At 38.2% G+C, this 25,023-nt stretch overlaps 1 protein-coding gene across 3 annotated transcripts in view; it reads right to left on the bottom strand.

Annotated features, from left to right (window-relative positions):
* The window catches only part of HAPLN2 (hyaluronan and proteoglycan link protein 2), a 242,970-nt gene that overhangs the window by 20,613 nt on the left and 197,334 nt on the right, over positions 1-25,023 (bottom strand). For all 3 annotated transcript variants that reach the window (XM_044079782.1, XM_044079783.1, XM_044079781.1), the window contains exon 5: positions 22,478-22,663. In XM_044079782.1, coding sequence (XP_043935717.1) covers positions 22,478-22,663 — 186 coding nt within the window. The remainder of the gene's footprint in view (positions 1-22,477; positions 22,664-25,023) is intronic.

Here is a 25,023-nt window from a genome sequence, read left to right on the forward strand (position 1 = left end):
CTATGGTAACCCACCCATATAGCTAAGGCTACTGCAGCAGTGATCAGCATGAAGAGCATGGCATAGTTGTGTAAGCTGAACCTACCATAACAGCAGATGTTCAACTGATCACTGCCGTAGTAACCACTCCCTCTCTTCATCCCACTTGTTTTTTGGTGTGTTTCTTATGTGAGGGTGTGGACATTTATTTTTTGTTATTCCTAGCCTTGTCGATTCAGGACTCAACCTCCCTCTCTCTCTCTGCTGGCAAGAAAGCTGTGAGGGGCTTTGCACCCAAATGTGTCTTTTAGTCAGCTCAACTTGAGCTGCTTGAGAGTTTGGGTACATGGAAGGTGTCATGAAGCTTTAGAAATTGAATGGCTGTTATATCCTTTGCACTAGTATTTAATTAATTGTAATAATATCCATGTGGTGTCACTGATTTTTTAATAAAACCTTTAACCCTTATGTAGGGCACCATGTGGTATCCTTATGGCTAGAAAGAGAGAATGTTGGCTGCTCTCTGTGAGCAGAATCATGAAATTATGGTCAGAAATGATGGTTACTCAACTTAAAGTTAATAGATTTCTGGCAATCTGCTATACCAGATGATGTAATAGATGGAGCTACATATTCCTCAAACATAGAGGTAGCATAATGAAACTGTGAAGAATGCATTGGAAGCAAATCATGAACCAGTACCAAAGATAACTGAGTTAAAAAGGAAGGAAGAGAGTACTTTATAGATGATGACATCAAGTAACCAGGCTACAGACAACAGTACCCACAATGAAAAAATGTGCTAGAAAATAAAGTGACGTATGAAGACTACCAGTAAAGAAAAACAAAAGAATATGTTGCTACAACAAACATGTTATCAGTGGCACAAAAGGTAACACACTTACATTAGGTGCAGAAGGCTGTGTGTTCTAGTCCCACACCAGGTAGACTGATTGCTGACACTACAGTGCAGCATGGGGGGGGGGGTGCTGCACTCTTGAATGTGCTGTCTTTTGGATGAGACATTAAGCCGAGGCCCCCTCTGCTTGAGTTGGTGGTAGCTCAGGTGGATGTAAAAGATCCCACACCACCTACTGAAGCGGCATGTGTTCTTTATTTGTACAGCTATTTACAATTTACATATTTATAAGAAAATACACTTTCATTACTCATCTTTGTTCCTTCATTTCTAAACATCTCTTTACACATGTATAGACCCCCCACTTTTTTACACAACCACCACTTAATTTTCCTTACTATATTCAGTGATACCCGCTTTCCATTGAACATTATTTCATTCAATCTTTCATTCCAAATTATCCACATAATATAGAACTTTTTTATCTAAATTATTAACATATTCTTTACTATATTTCCATAAAAAACATATTCAATCATATCCATATTTATCTGATTATACTCATAACATTTTTTAACAATTTTGTATTCTAGCAATTTTTTCCATACATTTTAAACTCTTTTATATGTCAAAAAACATGTTCAGTTGTTTCTAACTCTCCATAGTAGACAAATTTTCTCATTTATTTTTTAATAGAGCATGTTCACTTTACTGGCAATTTATTAATTTGCTATCTCTATAAGAAATCTTTACATTCAATATTTTTCTTACACATTTTATTTCTTTGCTTTGTAGCTTTTATCTTTTCTCCCATTAAATGTCCCCAAGGATTCATACAATAATTTTGCAGCATTATATTTTATACCATATTTCCTATTTTCTTGTATCTTTAATTCCTATAATTTTATGTTTTCTTGATATATTCTTATATCTTCATTTCTCCATTCTGGTTCCCTTTTGTTCATTTTAATTATATCCCATTCTCTTTTGTATTTTTCCTTAAATATACCTGTAACTAACTTATATTAGTTTCTGTTTATCCACACCAAAATTCCATACAAATTTAGTGAAGATCCAAATACTGTCTAAATCCCATTTCATCTTTTCCATATAGAATACTCCTCTTTTCACTGGATTTAATCTAGACCCCCAACTTTTTCTCTATATATTTTGGTATCATATATACAATAACTATATATGACAACTTTCCCAACCATATTGCATTTATCAAATGCACTTTTTTTATTAATACCATATCCTTTCCTTTCAAATCTCTCCAAACTTTCTCCCAGTGTTTTTTTCAATATTTTTTCTTCTCCAGAATTGATTCCTAGTACTGATATCTTTTTCTTTTCATAGTTTATTCCTTCTAACTCCTTATCATCTCCAAAACCCTTACATTGTTCTTTGTTATATTTTAATCCATCTTTTCTCAAGCTATCATTCACCTCTCTAACTCCCTCTTTCATTTCTTCACCATTTTTGGCTGTTAAAAATATCATCTGCATACTTCATGATAATGGGATATATTACTCCCAATTCCTGTACATATCTACTCTTTTTCATGCCTTCATTTATTTATTTTACTAGACTATTTATTGCCATCACAAACAAAATATTGCTTGTTGGATACCCTTGTTTTATACCTCTATCCATTTTTATTTCTTCACTTAACAAACCAATTTCTAACACTTTAATCTAAATATTTTATACACGTATTCACAAACTGTCTTTATTTTTGTACTAAAATTATATATTTCCATTATTTGCCATAAGTTGTCATACTCTGCTGAATAAAATCAATGCCAGCTATTATTAGTTTCACCTTTTCTGTTTATATATCATCTACTATTTTTCTAATTACTATTAATAATTCTTGACTACTCTTTCCTTTAATTCCATAAATTTATTTTTCTATTACAAAATTCAACTTATTTTCTAATCTTCTTTGCAATATTTTCATAAGAAGTTTATAATCACTATTATTCAACATTATTAGTCTCCAGTTTTTCATTTCATTATTTTCCCTTCTTCCAAATAAGTATCATAGCACCTCCACATATTTCTTCATAATTAATACCATGATTTAACCATTAATTAAATATTTTTATTAACATTTCCTTTTGCCATTGTATTAAACCCTTATACATTAAATATCCTATACCATCTCATTCAGCTGCTAAATTCACATTTACCTCCTTTATAACCTTTCAAATGTTATTATTGTAATTTGTTTTTTCTAGTTCTTTATTTATTTCTTTTGTAGACTGTTTTACTTTATACTGTTCTCTCCTTTCTATTTATTGCTTTTTTTTTACCATCTCTTTCTCATACCTTACCACTGTATTCATTGTATCTGTCTGCTTTCTTTCATTTTTTTCCTACTTCATTTTTCATCTGTCTCATTCCATCATTGTGTTCCTTTACTCCTTTACTTAAATATGGTGACACTTCTTTTTTCCTTGTAAAAGTATATTTGCTTATATAACAAATGTTTAATTTTCTCTTGAGTTTTTTCTGATATATTTCTTCTTCTTTTCTAAAATATTCTCTGACATTTCTATCAAGGATCCATAAAAGATTTTTTTGCATTTGGAGAGGAAATATATGCAGTTTTCTCTGTTAGTAGATTGGATTTAAGTTAAATGGTGCAGGAGTATTTTAGCAAGTGGCAAGAAAGAAAATTGAGTTTTAGGATAGGGCTAAGGTAGCAATTCCCCATTAGCCATTTATTAAGTTTGGTTATGTCAATAATTTTATTATACACATTAATGACATCAGAATGAAAGGGGAATAAAGAATAGATCAAACAGTAATACTACATGATGATAATTGATATGTACTCATCTAACAAGTGAGTAATAAAAAATTCACTCACTCAATAAAATGCTCTCATACTATATACAGTATAATGTGCTTGGAGGCAAAAATGTCATATATAGTAAATTCAGACATCAAAATCTTCAACAAAACACCAGAAAACACACCTTATCAAGGCCACCACAATACACATAATCCATCACATGCTTGGGTTCAAAAGATTAACTTGTCTAAACCTCAAAGACCTCCAAAACACAACACAGGCACAAAGCACACCAGCATGTTAAACCTAACTCATCCCATAGTATCGGGAATTCCAAAGTCATGGATGCTGTGCCTAAAATGCAGGCATCTACCGAGACAAACATTCTAATTATAGGTGACTGCATTGTAAGACATACAGATGTACCTTCTACTAGACTGAGCAAAGAAAGTATAATAGTTAATTGCTTGACTGGTGTCAGGATCCATCAGCTCTCACATATATTCAAGTACTTGAAAAACTCTGTCATAGTACATGTAGGTGTCAATGACATGAAATGTGCCTCACTGTACTATATGAAGAGAGACTTGATGAAGTTCTTGAACTAGGTGCCCCAGGTAGGTATGAACCTAGCACTGAGCAGCATTCTAGCCTCTCCTAGGAAGATGTCACAATATGAGCAAAACATAATTGACTTCTATAAATGGCTATGTCTTTGGCATTATTTGAAGGAGAGCTAATATTTGTTAGCCTTAGAGAATATGCTTAACAGACCATGCTGCTTCAACAGGGGAGGCCTGCATCTGTCCTGGCTTAATTTCTCCAAGTCTTTTGGGTTTCTAATGCCATGATGGGAATGGACCCATGTCTAAGTCAGGGTATGATTAAAGTTCATGACATTAGCGTTGTTTCAGTCTTTGATGTTAACCAAAAGTACTCTTCACAGCATCTGCAATGTGCCCAGAACTAACTTCTTCTGCAATTCATATAGTTACATTTATTGGTGGCATATCTAAATATGGCTGCAAATTCTTTCTTATGAGCTCCACTGCTCCTACTACTGTTGGAAATGTCTGGGTGTCTTTCTTCCACGTTGCTCTCATTTCTGGCTGCAACTCCTGATATTTTATGACTTTGTATCTCTCCGTTCATGAGGCACTGTAATTGTTAGGTGTAGCAATTTCGGTGATCCATGCTACTTTTGTCTTTTTTCATGGACTACTATACAGGTTCATAGGTTGGTACTAGGCTATCAGCCCTAGGGCCTATACAAGCCTAGCCATAACAATTCCCTGGCTATTTCTTCCCACACTATTTACTTCCTTGAACCCCTGTCTAGCAGGGTGACTGACATGATCCCCGGGGTGAATTTCCTTTCTCCCATCCAATCATCAAGGTTCCTTTTGAAGAGGGCCAAAGAGGCACTCTGCTTGACATGTATGGGCAGTCTATTCCAGAGTCTGGGGAGTCTCTGGGTCAGGAATCTATCCCTCCAGCATGTTTTGTTTATTGTGATGACAAAATTTAGATCCCTGGAGTGTGTGGCTCTGAGGGATTGGGATTTCTTTAAGTGTAGCATGTCCAACAGCACTGGGTTTGACATGGCCTTGTATGTTAAGCAGAGATTGCCTCAGAGTAGATGATATGTGACAGAGTATAGCTGGAGTTTTTTAAGGCAGTCAGCATAGGGCATATGCTTTAGGCCTGTGATTCTTTTAGTGAGGTATTTCTGCGGCCTTTCCAGTTGTTGCAGATGTCTTGAGAGGTACATACCAAATGGGGCATTGTATTCTATAATGGGTCTAAGGAGGGATGAGTACAGTGGGACAATGACCTCCTTTTTTCTGGATGAAAAGCCCTTAGTGATGAGGTGTGCTACATAGAAGGATTTCCTGACTGTTGTGGTGATGTGGTTATTGAAGGTGAGATCACTGTCCACCTGTGTCCCTAAGTCTTTTGTCACACTTTTGGTGTTTAGTGTACTGCCACCTATGTGATAATTCACAGGTACATGTTTTTTCCCAAAGGGGATAACTATACATTTCTTGGCACTGAGCTTGAGCCTATGGCTCTGGCACCAAGCATCTGTTTCTGTAAGGCCCTTTTGTAGAGTATCCACATCATTTGGGGATTCAATAATGGCTCCCAGTTTGCAGTCATCTGCGAACTTTGCTAGCCAGAGTCCCTTAGTGTTGGCCTGTACTTCAGAGAAGTAGATGCCAAACAAGAGAGGTCCCAGGACTGAACCCTGAGGTACTCCAATTTTCACTTGCCTGGAGCTGGATTTGGAGTCAGCTACTTTTACAGTGTGGGTTCTGTCAGTAAGCCAGTTGGCAACCCATCGAGTGACGTAGGGATTAATGCCCAGCTTAGTAAGTTTATCTATGATTCCAGAGTGGGGGATGGTGTCAAAGGCCTTGGCGAGGTCCAGATAGGCTGTGTGGACTGCCTTACCCTCATCCATGGCTCTGGAGACTGATTCAAAGAGATCAATAAGGTTTAGGAGACAAGATCGGCCCTTCACGAACCCAAACTGGGTGGGGTCCAGTGTTTTAAGGTTGCCAATGTCTTTGTTTATAAGTTCCATGATAATGCGTTCCATGGCCTTGCAGATCAGGCTCGTCAGACTGATGGGGCAGTAGTTCCCAGGATCCAAGGTGGATCCCCCCTTGTGGAGTGGGATAACTGTAGCTGTGTGCCACTTAGTGGGCATGAAGCCTGAGGTGAGGGTATGATTAAATATGACACTTAGGTGAGGTGCCAGTTCATTTTGTAGTTCATGTAGTACACAGCCCGGGATGTCATCTGGTCCCATGGATGCTGTATTCTTAGCTTTGGAGAGTGCGTTTTTTACCTGTGTGGCCATTATTACCGGAATTTGGCAATCTTCCAGTATTGAGATGGGCCATTTAGGGGGTGAGAGGGGGGTGAAGTTGGCACCGAATTGATCTGCCAGGATATTGGCAATATCCTTGGGATCAGTATATTTAATGCCATTCTGTTGTAGCTCAGAGCAGATCTGAGCATTGCCATTTAGATTCTTGACATAGTTATAGAATGCCTTGTGGTTGCCTTTGGAATCTTTGGCAATTTTATTTTCGTAACTAGCTTTGGAGGATTTTATGAGGGATCTCTTCTTACTGAGGCTGGTAAGGGAGTTTTTTGCATCCTGGGATTTTCCTCTTTTCTGCAACAGTTTTTTTTCCTTTTGTTGTAAAGTTTGTTTATGGCAAGGGACCACCAGATTGGCTTCCTTTTTTTGGAGGAGAGCATCTTGGTTCTATTTGTGATGGCACGATTCATGCATGAGTGGATGTGCTCGTACAGCGCCTTAGTGTAGGACTCAGCAGTCGAACTTTCAGTTCCCATCTGCATGGGTGTCATGAAGTTTGTCACTTCTGACTTGAGTAGCATGAAGTTGGCTTTGGAGAAGTTTTACATGGAGGTTTCCTTACTGGGGGGTGGGGTTGAGATGTGGATGTTAAGGGTGATTAGCTTATGGTCTGACCTGACCAATGAGGGGGTGACCATAGGTGTGGAGCATTGATTTTCCATGTTGGTAATGACCAGGTCTAGGATAATGGAGTCCCTGGTGGGACTATGGATTAGTTGATCCAGGGCACTGGAATTTGGAATTGGAATATCTGGTTTTGTTGCATCTATTTTTTGAATTGTTGATAATGGGTGTACACTTCATCATTCTCTATGATGCATGTTTACAATGCTTCTCAGCTACTATTGTATTGTAGTGTTTGCACAATTCCCAGTGCAGCAGTCTTGCCACATTATTATACCATTCAGTGTACAGGCTTTCTGGCATGAGTGTATCACATCCAGCAACAATGTGTGTGACTGTTTCCAATTCCTTTTTACAGAATGTACATTTGTCTGTTTCTCCCACATGTTTAAATGACTTTGTAAACCAATGTGTACATAGTCCACTATCCGGGGCTGCCATTATTAACCTTTCATCCTTCGGTTCCACCTCACCTTTCCTTAACCATTCCTGCATCTAATCCTGATCAAAATGAAGTAGTTGTAGGAGATCTCTGCATAGAGTTACCACCTATCCTTTTTTTTCTGGACTATCCAGACATCAAACTGATTGTCTGGTAGTCCATAAAACATTGTACAAACTCTGGTATTCTGTTTCAAGAAAGGAAACAGATTATCTGGAGTTTGTTTAATTGGCAGATTTACTATGCTTTTTTAAAGAAGAGCGTAGTAAGTCACAGAAAGCAGACATCTGGAACGGAAAAAGAGGGCATTCCCATCAGGTGATGTCACAACTATGTCACAAAATGGGCAGAACTTGGATGGGAGAGGGGGCGGAAATGGATGGGGTTACAGGTGATGCAAACCTATCTCTATACCTGTCACTATATTTATGGGGTTTTCCACATTTCTTTCCTTCTCATCTGATCCCTCCTTATATTCTTTTGTTTTTTTTTTTTTGGCAGATTCAGCTGCTCTATGATTTTTGTCTACCTCTAGTTTGATTTTCATTCCCAGCTGCCACTTCAATGCTTCCGCTAAATGAAGCAGGGGGGTCATCTTAGATTTCCTGTCCTTATGTTGTAAAGCTTTCATTATGTTTGTATCTGATGAGGTTAGAAGAAATGTATGCTTTCCTATGACTGCAGATCTACTCATATAATCAATTTTGAGGAGGACCAACCTCCTTCAGAGTGTGGAATATATCTTGGTATACACTATTCCCAAATATTTTTACACTTCTTCAAGCTCAAGTTCCTTTATATCACATTACTGTCCCATATTGATATTTTCTTGGTACGACAATGTTCCTGCTTTCAACGTTGTTTTTGCAAAGATCAAATGTCATTCTTATATATCATCTGAGAAAGTTTTAACCACTAGCAGTTCTGCTTTATACTCCTTATTTGAAGCAAGTTTGTTTTCTGACAGCCAAATTGTAACTAAAATCTAATCTGTGAAGAAAACAGCCTAAATGATTAAGATCAAGACAAAACAAAGGTGGTGATAAAGAATCACCCTGGAATATCCCACTTAGAATTGTTATCCCTGGGATAATAATTTGCCCTTTGTTATGGTATAATTGTAAGGTGGTTTGCCACTGTTTTATGGTCATTATAACTGATCAATGTAGGATGTATCTTATACATTTGGAAGCACTCATTTATCCATTTATGTGGGATGCAGTCAAATGCTTTTTTGCAATCTATCCATGCCATACTTAGATTCTTCTCCCTTTTTACAATTCTCCATTATGGCTTTATTTAGCAGCAACTTATCATTTGTACTATTTGACTTCCTTTTGTTACCCTTTTGGTCTATTGCCATAGTTAGCATTGTCACCTCACAGCAAGAGGTTCTCTGGTTCAATTATTGGCTAGAGTGCCTTCTGTGCAGACTCTGCATATCCTCCCTGTGGTTGAGTGAGTTTTAAAGACATGCAGGTAGGTGGGTGTGCCTTCTGTGAAGGTTGGGAGTCGGGATGGCAACTCAACACCGTAAGAACTCCACTTGACATCAATCTGTGGACCGGTGATCTGCTGTGACGACCCCTAACAGGACAAGCTGAACGATATTGCTATTTTTACATTGTCAGAAGGCAAGCTATTGGTCTATAGTTTTAGATGGCTAACAGGTTCACTCTTAAGAAAGAGTATTGTGTTTCCTGTTGTTAACAGGTTGGTGTCTGTATGGGATGTTCATATAAGTAATACTTACTCAGGGCTAAATCTTTGTGTGAAGATGCAATACTTTTGGGCAGAAGTTGGGTATTGCATCTGGGCCTGGGATTTTCTATTTAAGAGCTTTGCTTAATTTTATCTCAGTTTCTCTGGCTGTTACTTCATCCCTTTTCATATCCTGTACATTTGAACTCCTTACTGTTGCTTTTATTTTTTTCTATCCATTCAGCATCATTGTAATATTCCACAGGGTTTTCATAAGCATTTCTCCAAAACTTTTCACTTGCTTATTTTTTGTGGTATTTCTATTCATTTTGCTTTGTTTCCCAGTCCTCCATAAAACTTTTTTTTGGGTCATCAATGAATTTCTTATTTTGTACTTTTCCTTTACGTATCTGCATATCTTCTCTGTTTTTGTGCCTGTGCTATCTTTAAATTATTATTTGCAATAGTATATAATAGATCCTGGTCTGTTATGATACGGCACTTTGCTTTTATCACTTCCATCTTTCTAACTTTCTTGTTGAGCGATTCTCTCTTCCATTTTCTTCTAACAATGACACTTATTGTCTTACTTGCTTTATAATGTTCTGTATTTGATACTTCCATGATGGTATTTGATTTCTCCCTTCCTTTCCCTTATTGCTCTGTGTTTTTGTGGTACGATTTCTCTGTTATTAATTTAGCTGCCCAGTAATATATCCTAGTTATTTCTGTCATACCACATGAATTTCTGTAAATAGTCCTGATTACAGTGTTCACCTGTTTTATCAGACTTCTAACATTTTAAGTCTTAATTACTTTCTGTAATCTATTTCTTTCGTAAATCTTGATATGTTTTTTCCATCTCTATTAAATCAAGCACCTCTTCCTTAGATCATTTTTTGTAAACTGAGGGTGCATTCTCTGTTTCCTGTGGGCATTCTACAGAAAGCTCCAGAACATCTTCCTGTGACATATACTCTTCAGTTGCATCCTGCACCATCTATTGCTCCATCATGTGTGAGCGCATTAGCCCATCACTCAACAACATTGCCTGTGCCAGATTTGTCATGGTTTCCTGCTCCTTCCCTTGCTATGCAATTCCAAATGAACTTTTACACCGGTTTCACTTTTGAAGACTCTATAGCAGCATCGTGTGGCAAGTGATCAGATGATTCCCCTTCCACCTGTTTATCCTTAGTTTGTGGACTCATTAGTCTATCATGCTGTGCCATTTCCTGAGTTGGATTTTCTACTCTAAGTCCTTTACTTCTCAGGTAACCCATAACTTCAATTGCTATTTTTTTAACTTCTCCATTACTAATCTTCTTTTTTTCTTCCCCCTTTGTTTTCTTATTTTTCTACAAATATCCTTGGTGCTGTTTTTTTCATATTGATTAGTTTTGCTTGCTCATTTGCATAGATAGCACACCACATCAAATCACTTTTTCTTTCCCATGTCCATATTGTTTCTTCAGATGTCTCCCGCTGCACCTGTTTTTTCTTAATTTGGGAACTCATTGCGCCATCATGCTATGACATAACCTGTGTTAGACGTCCTACAGTGAATCCTTCATTTCAAGGGTATTCCTTAAATTCAGTTTATATTTGTTTGACTTGTAACTTATTAATCTTCTGTTCTACATTTCCCCTTTATGTTATTTTTTTGTGTTGTTAATTTTACATAACTGGGTACCTTTGACTGTAATTCTCTTCAAATATGTTTGGAGCTGTTATTTTTTTTGTATTGATTAAATTGACTTTCTTCTTTGCTTAAATATCACACCATATCAAATCTCTTTTTCTTTCCTGTGTCCATATTTCTTTTTTATACCTTTCAAAAATCTCTGGGTTTTGTTCTTTATATTTTCACATGTCCTCTGTTCTGTTTTTTTCCAGGTGGCCCAAAGTTTCTCTGTCTATGTAATGCTGCGCCCCCACACCCACTGCTAAATATACATTCCAACTCCGTGATTGCACTACAGTGAGGAAAGGGCAAATATTCCCATCTTCGCTGTACCGCGATCTCACAATTGCGGTTTCGAGTTCCGCAATTTTCACTCATGTGAGCGTTCGCTAAGATGAACTTTCATTCATCTAATAAAGACCCCTACTAATGAACATCATTTTTTTATACAAAGATTTTCACAGTTTTTCTTATGCAATTGTTTTTCCTCTTCTCTAATTTCTCTTAATCTTTTTGCATATCTTCTATCTCTAAATTGTGGGCTTCTTGCATAATAGTTACAATACATAATTTCTTCCTTATCCTCAATAGTCAGCTCTGTCATCTTCATGACTCCTTTTTGGCCTGTAAGTTTTTGTGACTTTTGCAGACTACTACCTTCAACAACATGGGGGCTATTCTTGCCCTGAGCCTGGCCTATTTCCATGTCTTGAGGATTTTCCAGTCATGGCACCAGTGTGCACACCAGTATTGGGACTAGTGCACCCAGCTATCTTTTTTACTTTTTAACCTACCTCTCTCCATGATACATGCTATATAAAATGCAGTCTATATGCCGGTGTCATCTTGGCGAAATTTTGTGAAAGACTTCAGGATGACTTCAGTTCCAGCAATACTACGTTCCTTTTCTTGCTTATTTCATTATCTTTCCATTTGGATACTCTCCAGGGTTTTGATTACTGGCAAAGACATTGACTGCCTCATAGTGCCTTTTTATGCAGCCCGATAAACCTACCAACTTAGTGATCAATGCTAGATGCTTAACTAAAAACTCCACTTCTTACAAGCCTTCCTCACCTTGGGGGATGTAGGTGTCTGTATGGTGACTGAGGCATGGTTTAAAATGGCAGACAGCACTGCAATTATGCAGGTCTATAACACCTTCCACATGTTTACATTGTGTCTATAATAGAACATCGAAAGTTTAATGGTTCGAATCACTAAAGGTCAACCTTTAATGATCAAACCATTAAAATTTCGAATGTTCACAAAAAATAAATTAAAAAAAAGAAAATATAAAGGGTGTAGGCAGGGGGGCAAGCCCCCCTGCACCCCCACCCCCCTGCTACTTAAATATACCAACTCCGAGACCACACTACATTGAAGTAAACGGAAATCTCCCCTTACAGAGATTTCCGTTTGCCTGTTCAGCGTTCTGCACTTTCGCTATTCTCGTGTTGACAATGTTGGATTTGACATTGTCAGCTTTTGAGAATATAATAAGTAACCGTTTAAATTGGCTCCTGTACAGGAGGAAAAAAAGGTAGAGGTGTCCCACTTTTATTCTAGAAAGGAGCCACATCAAGGCTGGTAAAACAGAATGATTCCCTAGAGCTTCTTCATGCCCAAATAACCATCTGAAAGGTCCTGCACCATATATAGCTACAGAACTCCTTCAATAACCAAAGAAGGTCACAACACCCATCTACAGGAACTGGAATCAGTTAGTATTAAACCTATTTCCATTTTTCTAGGTGATCTAAAATATCCACCTATAGATTGGGAAACCTGCATTCATTAAGGACAGAGCATGCTTACTCAGCCTGGTGGATTTCTTTGAGACGGTCTCCAAAGCAGTGAAGGTAAAATGGAACACACTACATATATCAACTAGACCAAGACGTTTGACACAATGTCCAGCTCAGGCATAGTAGAAAAGCTAAATAAACTGGAAATAAACCCCTGTGTTACCCAATGAATTGTCAACTGGCTCACACAGATAGGATGCAGGAAATCAAAACAGGGGAAGCTACTCCACAAAGAGACAGGTCATCAGTGGAGTCTCCCCACAGTTCTGTGCTGGGATCTCTCCTGTTTGGCATCTACTTCACTGACATAAAAGACAATACCAAAGTGCCCTGACTGGCTAAGTTTGCAGATGACTGCAAACTAGGAGCAATTATTGAATCCCCAAATGACTTAGACATCCTGCAGAAAGATTTGTCCCAAACAAATAACTGGTTCCTGAATCAGGGACTGAAACTAAATGTCAAAAATGCATTATCATATGCTTTGGGAAGTCATCTATCCTGGGGAATTACCACATTGACAATAAAACTCTGAGAGCTGACCCGGTTGTTTGGGATATGGGAACTTAAACCTGGTTTAAGGCCCCAGGGAGCACACCAGCACTACCTGGCTATAACTAATACCATACATTTCAGCCACAGAATTCAGACCGAAACACAAAAGGTGGGGGTGCATCCGTATTCATCAAGGATACCCACACATCCAGGTTAGTGGCACAGCACAATGCCTCAGAGATCATCCATGTGCAACTAACTAATGAGCAAAGCTGCAATTCAAATTGTAGCTTGCTACAGATCACCCACCATGACCCAGGACCCCCATTCCGTGTTTCTGGAGACACTGAAAAATATGAAGGTCCTACCAAATGCCCTAATATTGGGTGATTTCAATTACCCAAACATTAACTGGGAGAACTACTCAAGTACTAACTCCCTTGCCCAATGCTTCCTAGAATTTATAAACTTGGACGCCCTGGATCAACTGGTCAACACCCCCACCAGAAGTGACAACATATTGGACCTGGTCATCACCAACATGGGTGACTGGTGTACTACACCGGAGGTCAAACCCTTGCTGGTTAGATCAGATCATAGACGAATCACTCTGGATATCCACATTCTGCCCCCACCCCCAATCAAGGAAACCACCATGAAAAACTTTTCAAAAACAAACTTCACGTTACTTAAGACCGAGGTGAAAAGGTTCACAGCCCCCATTCTAAAGGACAATGCTGTCCAAGCTGCTGAATCCCTTACAAAGGCACTCTATGAGCATCTGCAAGAATGCATGGATCATGCTATCCCAAGCAAAACCAAGACTCACTCCTCCAAGAAAAGGAAACTAGTCTGGTGGACCCCTGCCATAAACAAGCTATACAATAGAAGGAGGAAACTAGTGCAGAAAAGAGTAAAATGCCAAGAAGGAAAGACATCACTGATCAGTATCAGCAAGAAACTATGATCCTTCATAAAATCATCCAAGGTTAGCTTCGAAAGAAAAATTGCCAAGGACTCCAAAGATAACCACAAAGCATTCCTTAGCTATGTCAAGAACCTAAGTGGAAACTCTCAGATCTGCTCTGAGTTAGTGCAGAATGGCACAAAATACACTGAACCAACTGATATTGCCAACATTCTGGCAGAGAGGTTTAGTGCAAACTTCACCCCCCTCTCAGCCCCTAAAGGGCCCATAACCATACCAGAAGAATGTAGTGCCCCGGCAATCACTGACATGCAAATTACAACAGCCCTATCCAATGCCAAAAATACAACTTCAATGGGACCAGACGGTGTCCCAGGCTGTGTCTTACATGAGCTCCAAAATGAATTAAACTCTTACCTAAACACACTGTTCAAATGCAGCCTCTCTACAGGCTATGTACCCATAGAGTGGCGCACAGCAACAGTTATCCCGCTCTACAAAGGTGGAGCTACAGTGGTCCCCGGGAACTATCGCCCTCTAAGCCTGACTAGCCTGGTCTGCAAGGCTATGGAGCGTATCATCATGGAAGTCATTAACAGAGACATTGGGAACCTTCAAACATTGGACCCTACCCAGTTTGGCTTTGTTAAGGGCAGATCATGCCTCCTAAACCTGGTGGACTTCTTTGAGACAGTTACCAAGGCTTTAGATGAGGGAAAGGAGGTCCACACAGCCTACCTAGACCTCTCAAAAGCTTTCGACACCATTCCCCATTCTGGTATTGTAGACAAGCTCACCAGGCTGAACATAAACCCCTATGTCATGAGATGGGTTGCTAGTTGGCTCACGGATAGAACCCACATGGTGAGAGTTGCAGTCTCTAGATCTGACTCTAAACCAGTTACCAGTTACTCCCCCCCCCAGGCTTAGTCCTGGGACCCCTCCTATTCGGTAAATACTTCTCAGAGGTACAGGCAAGCACAGGAGGACTATGGCTGACCAAGTTCGCAGACGACTGCAAACTGGGGGCCATAATTGACTCTCCAGCTGATACAGACATCTTCCAGAAGGGTCTTACTGAGACGGATACCTGGTGTCAAAATCATGGCCTCAAGCTAAATGCCAAAAAGTGCATAGTCATCCCCTTTGGAAAAAAACAAAGTACCCACGAACTACCACATACGTGGTAGTCCCCTAAATGCGGAAAATGTAATAAGGGATCTGGGGATCCAAATAGATAGTAATCTCTCCTTTGATAATCATATTGCCAAGGTGGTTAGAAAATCCTTCTATGTGGCCCACCTAATCACAAAAGGGTTCGCATTTAGAACAAAAGAGGTTATTGTGCCCCTCTACTCATCACTCATCAGACCCATCATAGAGTTCAATGCCCCATTTGGGATGTACCTTACAAGATACCTGCAACAGCTGGAAAGACCACAGAAGTATCTCACCAAGAGGATAACTGGTCTCAAACATATGCCCCTCAGCCCAACTGAAGAAACTCCAGTTGTACTCGGTTGCATACCGCTTACTCAGAGGTGATCTCTGTCTGACATACAAGGCCATGTCCAATCCAGAATTGATGGACATGTTCCACCTAAAAAAAAAAAATCCCCAAGAGCCACACGCTCTAGGGATCTAAACCTCACCACAATGATAAATAGAATATGCTGGAGGGATAGATTCCTGTCCCAGAGACTTCCCATGCCTTGGAACAGGATTCAAATCTACATTAGGCAGAGCCCCTCACTAGCACTCTTCAAGAGAAACCTTGATGAGTGGATGGGAAACAGAAAATTTACCCCAGGGATCACTGCAGTGGCTCTGCTGGACAGAGGCAGAGGGAACTAATATAGCAATAACCCATGCCTGGGTGTGGGTAATGCTGGATTTACCCACGGTTGGCGAAACAAAGACAACCGTGGGTAAATCCAGCATTACCACACCCAGAAGTGGTTATTATTATAATGACATTATTTAAGAAAAGAAATAATTACTTTTCTTAAATAATGGCATTGTATAATCTCTTGCTGCCCTTCCGGCTGTCTGGTGTTCAGCAGTTCTGATGTACTGCATGCCACGCAGTACATCAGAGCTGTGGGCAAAAGCAACGGAGAACGCAAGATCTCCATTGCTTTTACTCGCTATGTTAAATGGGTTTAACATATGAGACAGCTTTAAAATAAGCAACGGAGATCTCCGTTGCTTATTTTAAAGCTGTCTCGCTATGTTAAAGTCATTTAACATAGTGAGACAGGTTTAAAAAAAAAGCAACGGAGATCACAAGATCTCTGTTGCTTTTTACACACTGTCTCACTATGTTAAAGGAGTTTAACATAGCGAGACAGCTTTAAAAAAAGCAACGGAGATCTCCGTTGCTTTTTTTAAATCTGTGTCACTATGTTAAACTCTTTTAACATAGCGAGACAGTGTTTTATACTAACGGAAAAAGTCCGGGCGACCGGACCTTTTTCCGTTAGTATATTGAGGGATTTACAACGGGCACGCTGGTTGGGCTGGCCAATCAGCGTGCACTTTTTAGAGAAGGCATTGTATAATGGCTCTTCTGGACCGAGGCACAGGGAACTAATCTAAGGGGGTGACGAAAGCCAACACATTCTGGCTAGGCTTATAGATGCCTTTGGGCAGATAGCCTAGTACTTACCTAAGAACCTATAAACCTATGTGGACAGTGATCGAATGTTTAACCACCATGGGTCCACTGTCAAAAGAAAGTCCTTCTATATTGCGTAGCTTATAAACAAAGTGATCACAACTAGATCTACAGATGTTATTGTCCCCCTTTACTCAGCTCTCATTAGGTCAGTCATTTAGTATAATGCCCTTTTGATATGTATCTGTCCAGACACTTGAAACATCTGGAATGAGAGATGCTTTATTAAAAGGATACAAGGCCTAAGCAATATATCCTGTGTGGACTACCTTAAAGCCTTGTCATTATACTTGGATTCCTACACACTGCTACAGGGTGACCTGTGTTTGGCATACAAGGCATCTTCTGACCCAATACTGATGGACCTGCTGGACATAATTAAGTCATATGGCATCAAAATACTCAGTCTATGGATCTAAACCATTTCTACAAAATCATCACAATGGTTTAGAGGGACAGATATATCTGGCAGAGGATAACAGTGCTCTGGAACAGACTTTCCATCCATGTAAAACAAAGCTCATATTCAAGCCCATATTCAAGGTCATATTTATATTCATATTCATATTCAAGTTCATATGCACCCTGTACTACTAATGGACAGAGGCGACTCTTAAATGCTTTATTCCATACATGGGTCCCCTCAAATTATTTATGGTATGATACTATTTTTTTAACTTGGGGTAATATATAATTATCAACCATGGGATGGGTATGGCCATTCTAACACCAAACAGGATAGGTTCATTCAAGCACAAAAAAGGGAAATTAGCTAGGCTTAAATGACCTGCTGGGATCTGCCAGGCCAGCTAGTTTAATACTTACCTATGAACCAATATGTGGTGAGGGGGTAGAAGAGAGGAGAGTTTAAAGTAAGCAGAGGTAATTTTAGATTGGATGAAAATGGAAATTCCAGAGAATTAGAAAGCAGGAATTATTAGTAGTAATAAAGAAGAAAGGAAAGGTCAGTAGATATGGCAGATTACAGTTAGTGAACATAACGCGAGCTGGGTAAAAACATTAAAGGTGAAAAAGGATACAGTCTGAGGAGGTAGGCAGAAGAAACTAGGGGATAATAGGAGAAAAGAGGCAAGGAGTTGAGTTTTATATATAATTCAAGGGAGAGAAGGTTTATAGAAATTAGGGAGAGAGACTATAGATATATATATATACACACACACACACACACACACACACACACACACACACACACACACACACACACACACACACACACACACACACACACACACACATATATATATATATATATATATATATATATGGATCCCCTTCAAAACATCGAATGGTCATAACATCAAAGCTCAGAACAATGACACCATAACATCTAAAACTCATAACGTCTAAAACTTATAACATCAAATTTCATAACACTGAAACTTTGCATCACAACTTCAAAACCTACAAATCACATGTAAATAACATCCCCTACACCTAAAACAACATCAAAGTAGTAAACACACTTTGTACTATGTTTCTGCAGGGGGGCAAGGCCCCCCTGCACTCCACCCCCTATCCCTCGTAAATTAAATATACTAACTCTGAGATCGCACTATAGTGGGGTTGGGAAATTAACTTTTTCCCCACTGTACTGGGATTCTGGAGTTGGTATATTTAATTTATGGGGAGTGTGGGGGCAGAACCCCCCACTTGGGGGGTGCAGGGGGGGCTTTCCCCCTGCAGAAACGTACTACAAAGTGTGTTTACTACTTTGGTGTTGTTTTAGGTGGAGGGGATGTTATTTACATGTGTTGGTAGGTTCTGAAGTTGTGATGCAAAGTTTCAATGTTATGAAATTCAATGTTATGAGTTTAGACATTATGGGTTTTAGATATTATGGTCTCAATGTTTTGAGTTTCGATGTTATGAACTTTAGATATTTTGAAGGGGATCCATATATATATATATATATATATATATAAAATATATATATGGGAGTACTTGAAGAGTGTGTGTGGTTGACCACTGTTTAGATGGCCACATTTGGTTGACTAATCAGATGGTTCACAGGTATGTGAGACTGCACGGTTGCCAGGGTTGGGGAATATGCCTTTACCCCAATTTTGTACAATCTTGGAGTTAGTATATATAATTAGCAGGGGCTGTGGGGTGTAAGAGGGGCTTTCCCCTTACATAAAATAATGTTTCGTCATGTATTTTCAGTTTTAGATTTTGCATTCACCATGGTTGTTTCTGGAAGCATGCATAGTAACTTGTCGATGTTAGTGTTTTCAGCCTTAAGAAGTTGATATTTTTACAGGTGATGTGTTTTTGAACTTGTATAGCACTTACATTGTTTATATATATATATATATATATATTATGCTATGTTAAATATGAATTGATATAAATGAGAAATCTAATAAAAAAGTTTGGTTTGTGTGTTGTTATATTTATGAATACCAGTGACTATTTATGATGGATGGGTCAAGCTATGTGTTTAGATGATGTGCATGATTTCGGTAAAAATTACTTAGAGAAAGTAAATCACCAAAAGGAGGAAACCATTCAGTCTTTACTTCCTCACTGCCCATGTGCATAGCAATTAGGGAAAAGACAGGTAGTGACTGGTGCATTTATTATTAATATAGGTTACATATGCAACATATTAGTCTTGGGTACAGCAAAAAGAGTGGGATAAAAAAAATCAGCTATGAAAATGAAATATTTGGAAGACAACCTATATTTTTTACTGCATAAAGTGTCTTTTCTAGATAAGGTTATAAAGATGTCCGTAGTAAAATAAAAATGAGTGATTAACTGAACTGTTTGTATGAGAAGAATTGTATGAGAAGGTATATTAGCATTGTTCAATGAGGAATGAGGTTATTTTGTAAGAAACGAAAGTCTGAAGTAATTTAATTTTTTGGCTGAAACAGAGGATAGGAATTGCTTTTGTTTGAATTTATTTGGAACTGTTAAGTTATATATAATGATTTCATATCTGACACTTTGTTGGAACACACAGTTTCTCTAATTTTATTTCTGTCTTGAGACCCAAGACAGCAGTACAAGAACTGATGGAAGGAGTCTCATTTTAATTTCTCAGCTGAACATGGGCACATCTCATCAATGCAGAATGCCTTAATGATGCACTCAAATGACAGTGTTTCAGAACATCTTGGGCAAGAACTTACAACTCCATGTTCAGAAACCAGTATGCTAACAAATGCACTGCATACATTCATGTAGGATATGGCAACTGGTTAGTTTGCTTGACATTAGGCATACAACGATGATTTTCACAATGGCAGCTCAAGTCAGATTCACTCAAAGCAAGGTGCTTTATCTGATAAGGTTTGGCACTTCAGAGTTTATTCTACTGTACATTTTTTTAAGTCGCAATAAAAAGTAACAAACATAAGAACAAAATAAAAGTGATTCTTCCCTGCTCTTAGCATCTAGACGTATGCTAGCAAGTAGCCTACCCCCATGCCAGTCAATTTAATATACATGCATGCATGCATGCTCATCTTAAATGCACCTTTAATGCACATTAACTTTGTATGCTGGTGTGATTTGCACTGTTTACTCTAGTGTTGTCAACATATCTACATAGTCCTTGTAATTCTCAAAAAACCTCATGGGCTTCTTGTAGGATGATGCTGTTTGATATACTTTTATTTTCAATGTCTACTTCTCTGTTGGTTTAATTTTCTAAACAACCATATTTTCTGAATAGGGGGTTTTCATGAATTACCTAGATCTAACCTTTGTTAAGTCCTTAACTTTTATTTAATTTGTGCAGTCCTGCCTTTGCTAAAATTTACTTAGGCTTGTGATGTGACTAAGGTTCCAGCATGGATGGCAGCCCTAGTTCCAATGGTCTTAAATTTGCCCTTTTCCCTTGCCTTGGCTGGTTAAGTAGACAATGCCCAAAGATAAAGGAAAATAAATGGTAGAAGAAGGTTTATAAGGACTCTGACAGCAAAGGTGTGAAGAGTCAGAAGAATTGTGTTAGGAGATTAAACTGGAACAAGTTTTATGGGTATTTGCAGGAACTGTGGAGGACATTAGCATTCTGAGGCAAATGATTATATGATGGCAAACACAAAACAAAGAGGTTAAAGATGGTTAAAGTGCATTAAGCAAAGTAATTGGTGTTGAAGAATTATTGCAACAAACCCAGAGCAAATCTAGACAGTGGCAATGGAGTGGCAGGAAAATCAGAGGAGGCAAGCCAAAAGAGTCATCTCATTTGTTAAATTTTCAGTGCATAAACGGAAGAAGGTGTAGTAGAACAAGGGCAGTGACCTTACCCAAGAATTAGAGACAGGAGGGAAGAGGAATGATAATGAAGGAATAGTGCAGATAAGAAGAGGGTTATTGAAAATTGCAGAGCTGTACCTGGAAATATCAGCAACTGGACAAATGCATGGAAAAGATGAGAAGAGAAGGAAATGAACAGAAAGACAGATGAGGCCAACAAAAGTCTAGAGCTGTGGTAAAAATCAGTGACATGGTAAAGCAGTAGGGACCGGATGGGTAGGGAAAGAGCTAGGTAGGCGGCAGCTGTCAGTGTAAAAATCAGAATCCTTCTTAATAAACTCAAGAGGTAAGGAATAAACCTTTATGTTACCCAGTAGATAACTAGCTAGCTCACAGCAGGACCCAGAAAGTTAGAACTGGGGTGTCCACCTCTACAGAGAGACCTGTTACCAGTGGAGTCCCTCAGAGATTGGTCCTGGCACTGCTCCTTTTTGGCATCTAATACTCTGATGTCAAGGCTAACATTAAGGGCTTTTGTCTGAACAAATCTGCAGATGACTCCAAATCAGGAGCAGTCACAGAATTCCCCACCTACACTAATGTTCACCAAGAAGGGCTGACACAGACAAATAACTGGTGTCAGAGCCGTGGACTAAACCTAAATGCCACGCAATGTGTAATAGTATCCTTCAGGAAGACAGCCACTGATGATAATCATATTGACATGGCTAGGCTGAAAAAGGCCCAGTGGTCATTAGCCTAGTACACACCTATGAATCTATAAGAGAAATATGACTTTAGGATGATAGCATGTTTGACAGAAGTTTTACATCACTGTTTATAAATATTTACAGACTTCTTATTTAACCATTTTCATTATGCTTTTTTCCCCTTATTTACCCATTTAGCTGATGGGCTTGTCTTCTCTTTCCTGTTGTATTATCACTCATTTACATTTATTTCTACATTTTTCTCATATGTCACATTGCTTCACTGCTGTTTATTTTTGTTGGATTTTCTGGGATCAGTGGGTATTATTATGTCCAGTGCTGGTTAACAAGTACCAAAGTAAACAAGCAGTTTAAAATGACATCAGTGGTGCATGAGTCATGTTTCATCAAAACAAGGCTACAAGGTGCACAGTGATACTAAGAGGAACATACAACAAATCATATCTATATGCATGTACTTATTTTGCAGACATTTCAGGATTTTCAGGTATTTGCTCCAAATAACCTCTATCAAATAATGTTTTGAAGTGATTGTTCAGTAATGACATGCTGCTTATATGCTCCAGACAACCTAATCATTCTGACCGTTATCTCAAAGCTGACTTTTTAGTTTGAAGTTTTACCTTTTATTGCAGATGTAAAACAGAAGGCATCAAATCGATCTTTTTTTTTATTCTTTGGTCCATAGCTACGAATTCCAGGGGGCAGAAATTTGCCACCACACTGCTCACGAGAGTTGATGACTGGATACTGTACTGTGCCATCATGGAGCCATCCTGCATTGCACCATTCCAACCCTTCTGTCCAGGCTAAAATCCAAAAGAAATGTAGAGACAGCATTTTTGCACAGTTTGAAAGGTTATGGTCATCACAGAATTCTGACTACTGAACATAACAAGGTATGACATATACTGTGATTCATTGAGAGAACAAGAGATAGATAAAATGCAATCAGAATAAGTTGGGAGAAAAAAATATATATGCATATAGCTATAACACAAAGTTTGATTTTATGGTGATGGTAGTTCAGTCAGATGCAGCCCATGACATCGTCAAGAAAATAAAACTCGAGTATATAGCTTGCTACTTAATGTAAAAACTTGTGAATGAGACTTTGTTTCATAGCCCTGTGTTTGACGCACACAGTGTTTATTATTGGGGTCATAGGTTCATAGATTAATACTATACACTCAGGCTACAGGCAGTTACACTCCAAGCTAATAAACCTAATTCTGCAAGCTGGAGGAAAACAACACAAGATATACCAGGGAAGAATCTGATGCTGCCACATCCATCTATTTAGGTTTACTATACCGCTCATTTCGCAGACAGTGAATTTCTGGACAAAGGCTTATGAAAAGTATATACATTTGGCCAAAAATTGAACAAGTTAACATGGAATTTGCATATCTAATAGTACAACTCCTCCCACTCACAATAGGATTCTGGAAAATCAACAATCAGAAACACAAGTTTAAAAAGTTTAAAATAAAAGCAGTGATAAAATGATGCAAAATAAAACCAGAATAACATTGGGCCCAATCCCAAATGACTTTCTGTCAGTCTAAGTGACCACTTATACCGACGGCAGACTGAGAGCAGGCCTTTTGGAATCTGCCCCCTGGTGTAAGCCTGTTTATAGATAGTCCTTACACTGAATTACTTCATTTACAGTGAAAACAAATCTTCTAGAATCAGGGCAGATTTACACTGAGAGCAACTCTTTTGGAATTTGGCCCCATTTTTTATTTAGATTAAGGTTTAACTAACTACTTAATCTTACATAAAACTAAAATAAATACTGTTTTTATAAAAAAATAATTCAAATAAGCTTTAGCTATTAAATAAGTATAAAACTAAAATAAACACATTTGTATAAAAATAAAATCAACTAAATTGCGAGTAATTAAACCGCTGGTATATATTTTTTAAATGAAAAGTACAATCAAGTAAGCTTCCACTACTAAGCGAATTACTTCATATGGCAATTAGCTCAGAGGTTTTTATATGTTAATTAACTGCTTTCTGTAGTACAGCGTAGAGGTTAATTCCCTCCTCTTCCATTTGGCATTTGCCAGTTATGCAATGCTGTCTGAACAAATCACTTAACCAGACGTGTTTTTGGGTTTCCCCTAAAATCTGCCACGTATTCCAATAGGCTTACCTGGCTATCAAATGAATAAAAAAATCAAAGTATTGTTTATACTTTATTAACATTTGAGTGCATGTCTGAATACAAATTTTCAGCTGGAATTTAATCACAACTGACTAAAAATGTGTTTACTTCTCAACTTAAATAGCTATTCATTTTCTTGTTTTTTTTTCATTATTATCAAAGTCAGTACAGACAAGTCAGCTACTCCATGACCATTGAGAGTAAAAATAAAGCACGGAGCACAGAATCTTTTCTTAAAATGTACTCACACCACAAAGCATGAACGATGCATAACTTTACTGTCAAACTTTGTAACTTGCACTTATTGAAAGTTTTTAGGACATACCCTGAGGAATTGTAGTCTCGTGGTTACTTATATTATTTAAGGATTTTGCTCCCATTGTTGCGAAAAAAAAATTACTTTCAGCAATTGTCACTTTGTTGCGTCAGTTATGACTGACTGATTTGTAGTGAAATACTGAAACAACATTGGATCAAAAGAACCTTAACCATTTTTTCTCAAAATATTGCTAAAATTGCATTAGCCAGAATAGTGGCGAAAACTATAATGTCCATCCTGGGCATTCTGCAGCATGCCTTACAAATAGCCCTGGTTTAGAGTTTCTAGTGCTAACACCTGAAGTGCTTTTAGCTCTCTATCTCATTTAAACCATGCATTCAGTTTGACAGCATAGTAGGCCAAATTCATAAAGGTTACCACAAAGTGTACACTTTCTGAATTCAAGAATAGCCCTACTACATTGCTTATGCTGTCTATTCACTCAAAAAAGTTACAGTAAGTGTACATATAGCAAGCACATTGTGGTAATCTTTATGAATCCACCTAGTGTCTCTATCTGGAATACTTTCCATAGAATGCTGTCTGACTAAGGTGTAGTGATGGATTCTATGATGACTGATCATGAAAACATTCTCTTTCTACACAGAGGAAAATCCTTAATAGTGACAGGCAATATTCACATACATGTAATATATATCATCTTTGAAAATGTA

This window comes from Protopterus annectens, chromosome 8.part0 (genome assembly GCF_019279795.1).
Source record: "Protopterus annectens isolate FY-2018-M chromosome 8.part0, PAN1.0, whole genome shotgun sequence".
NCBI lineage: Eukaryota > Metazoa > Chordata > Ceratodontiformes > Protopteridae > Protopterus > Protopterus annectens.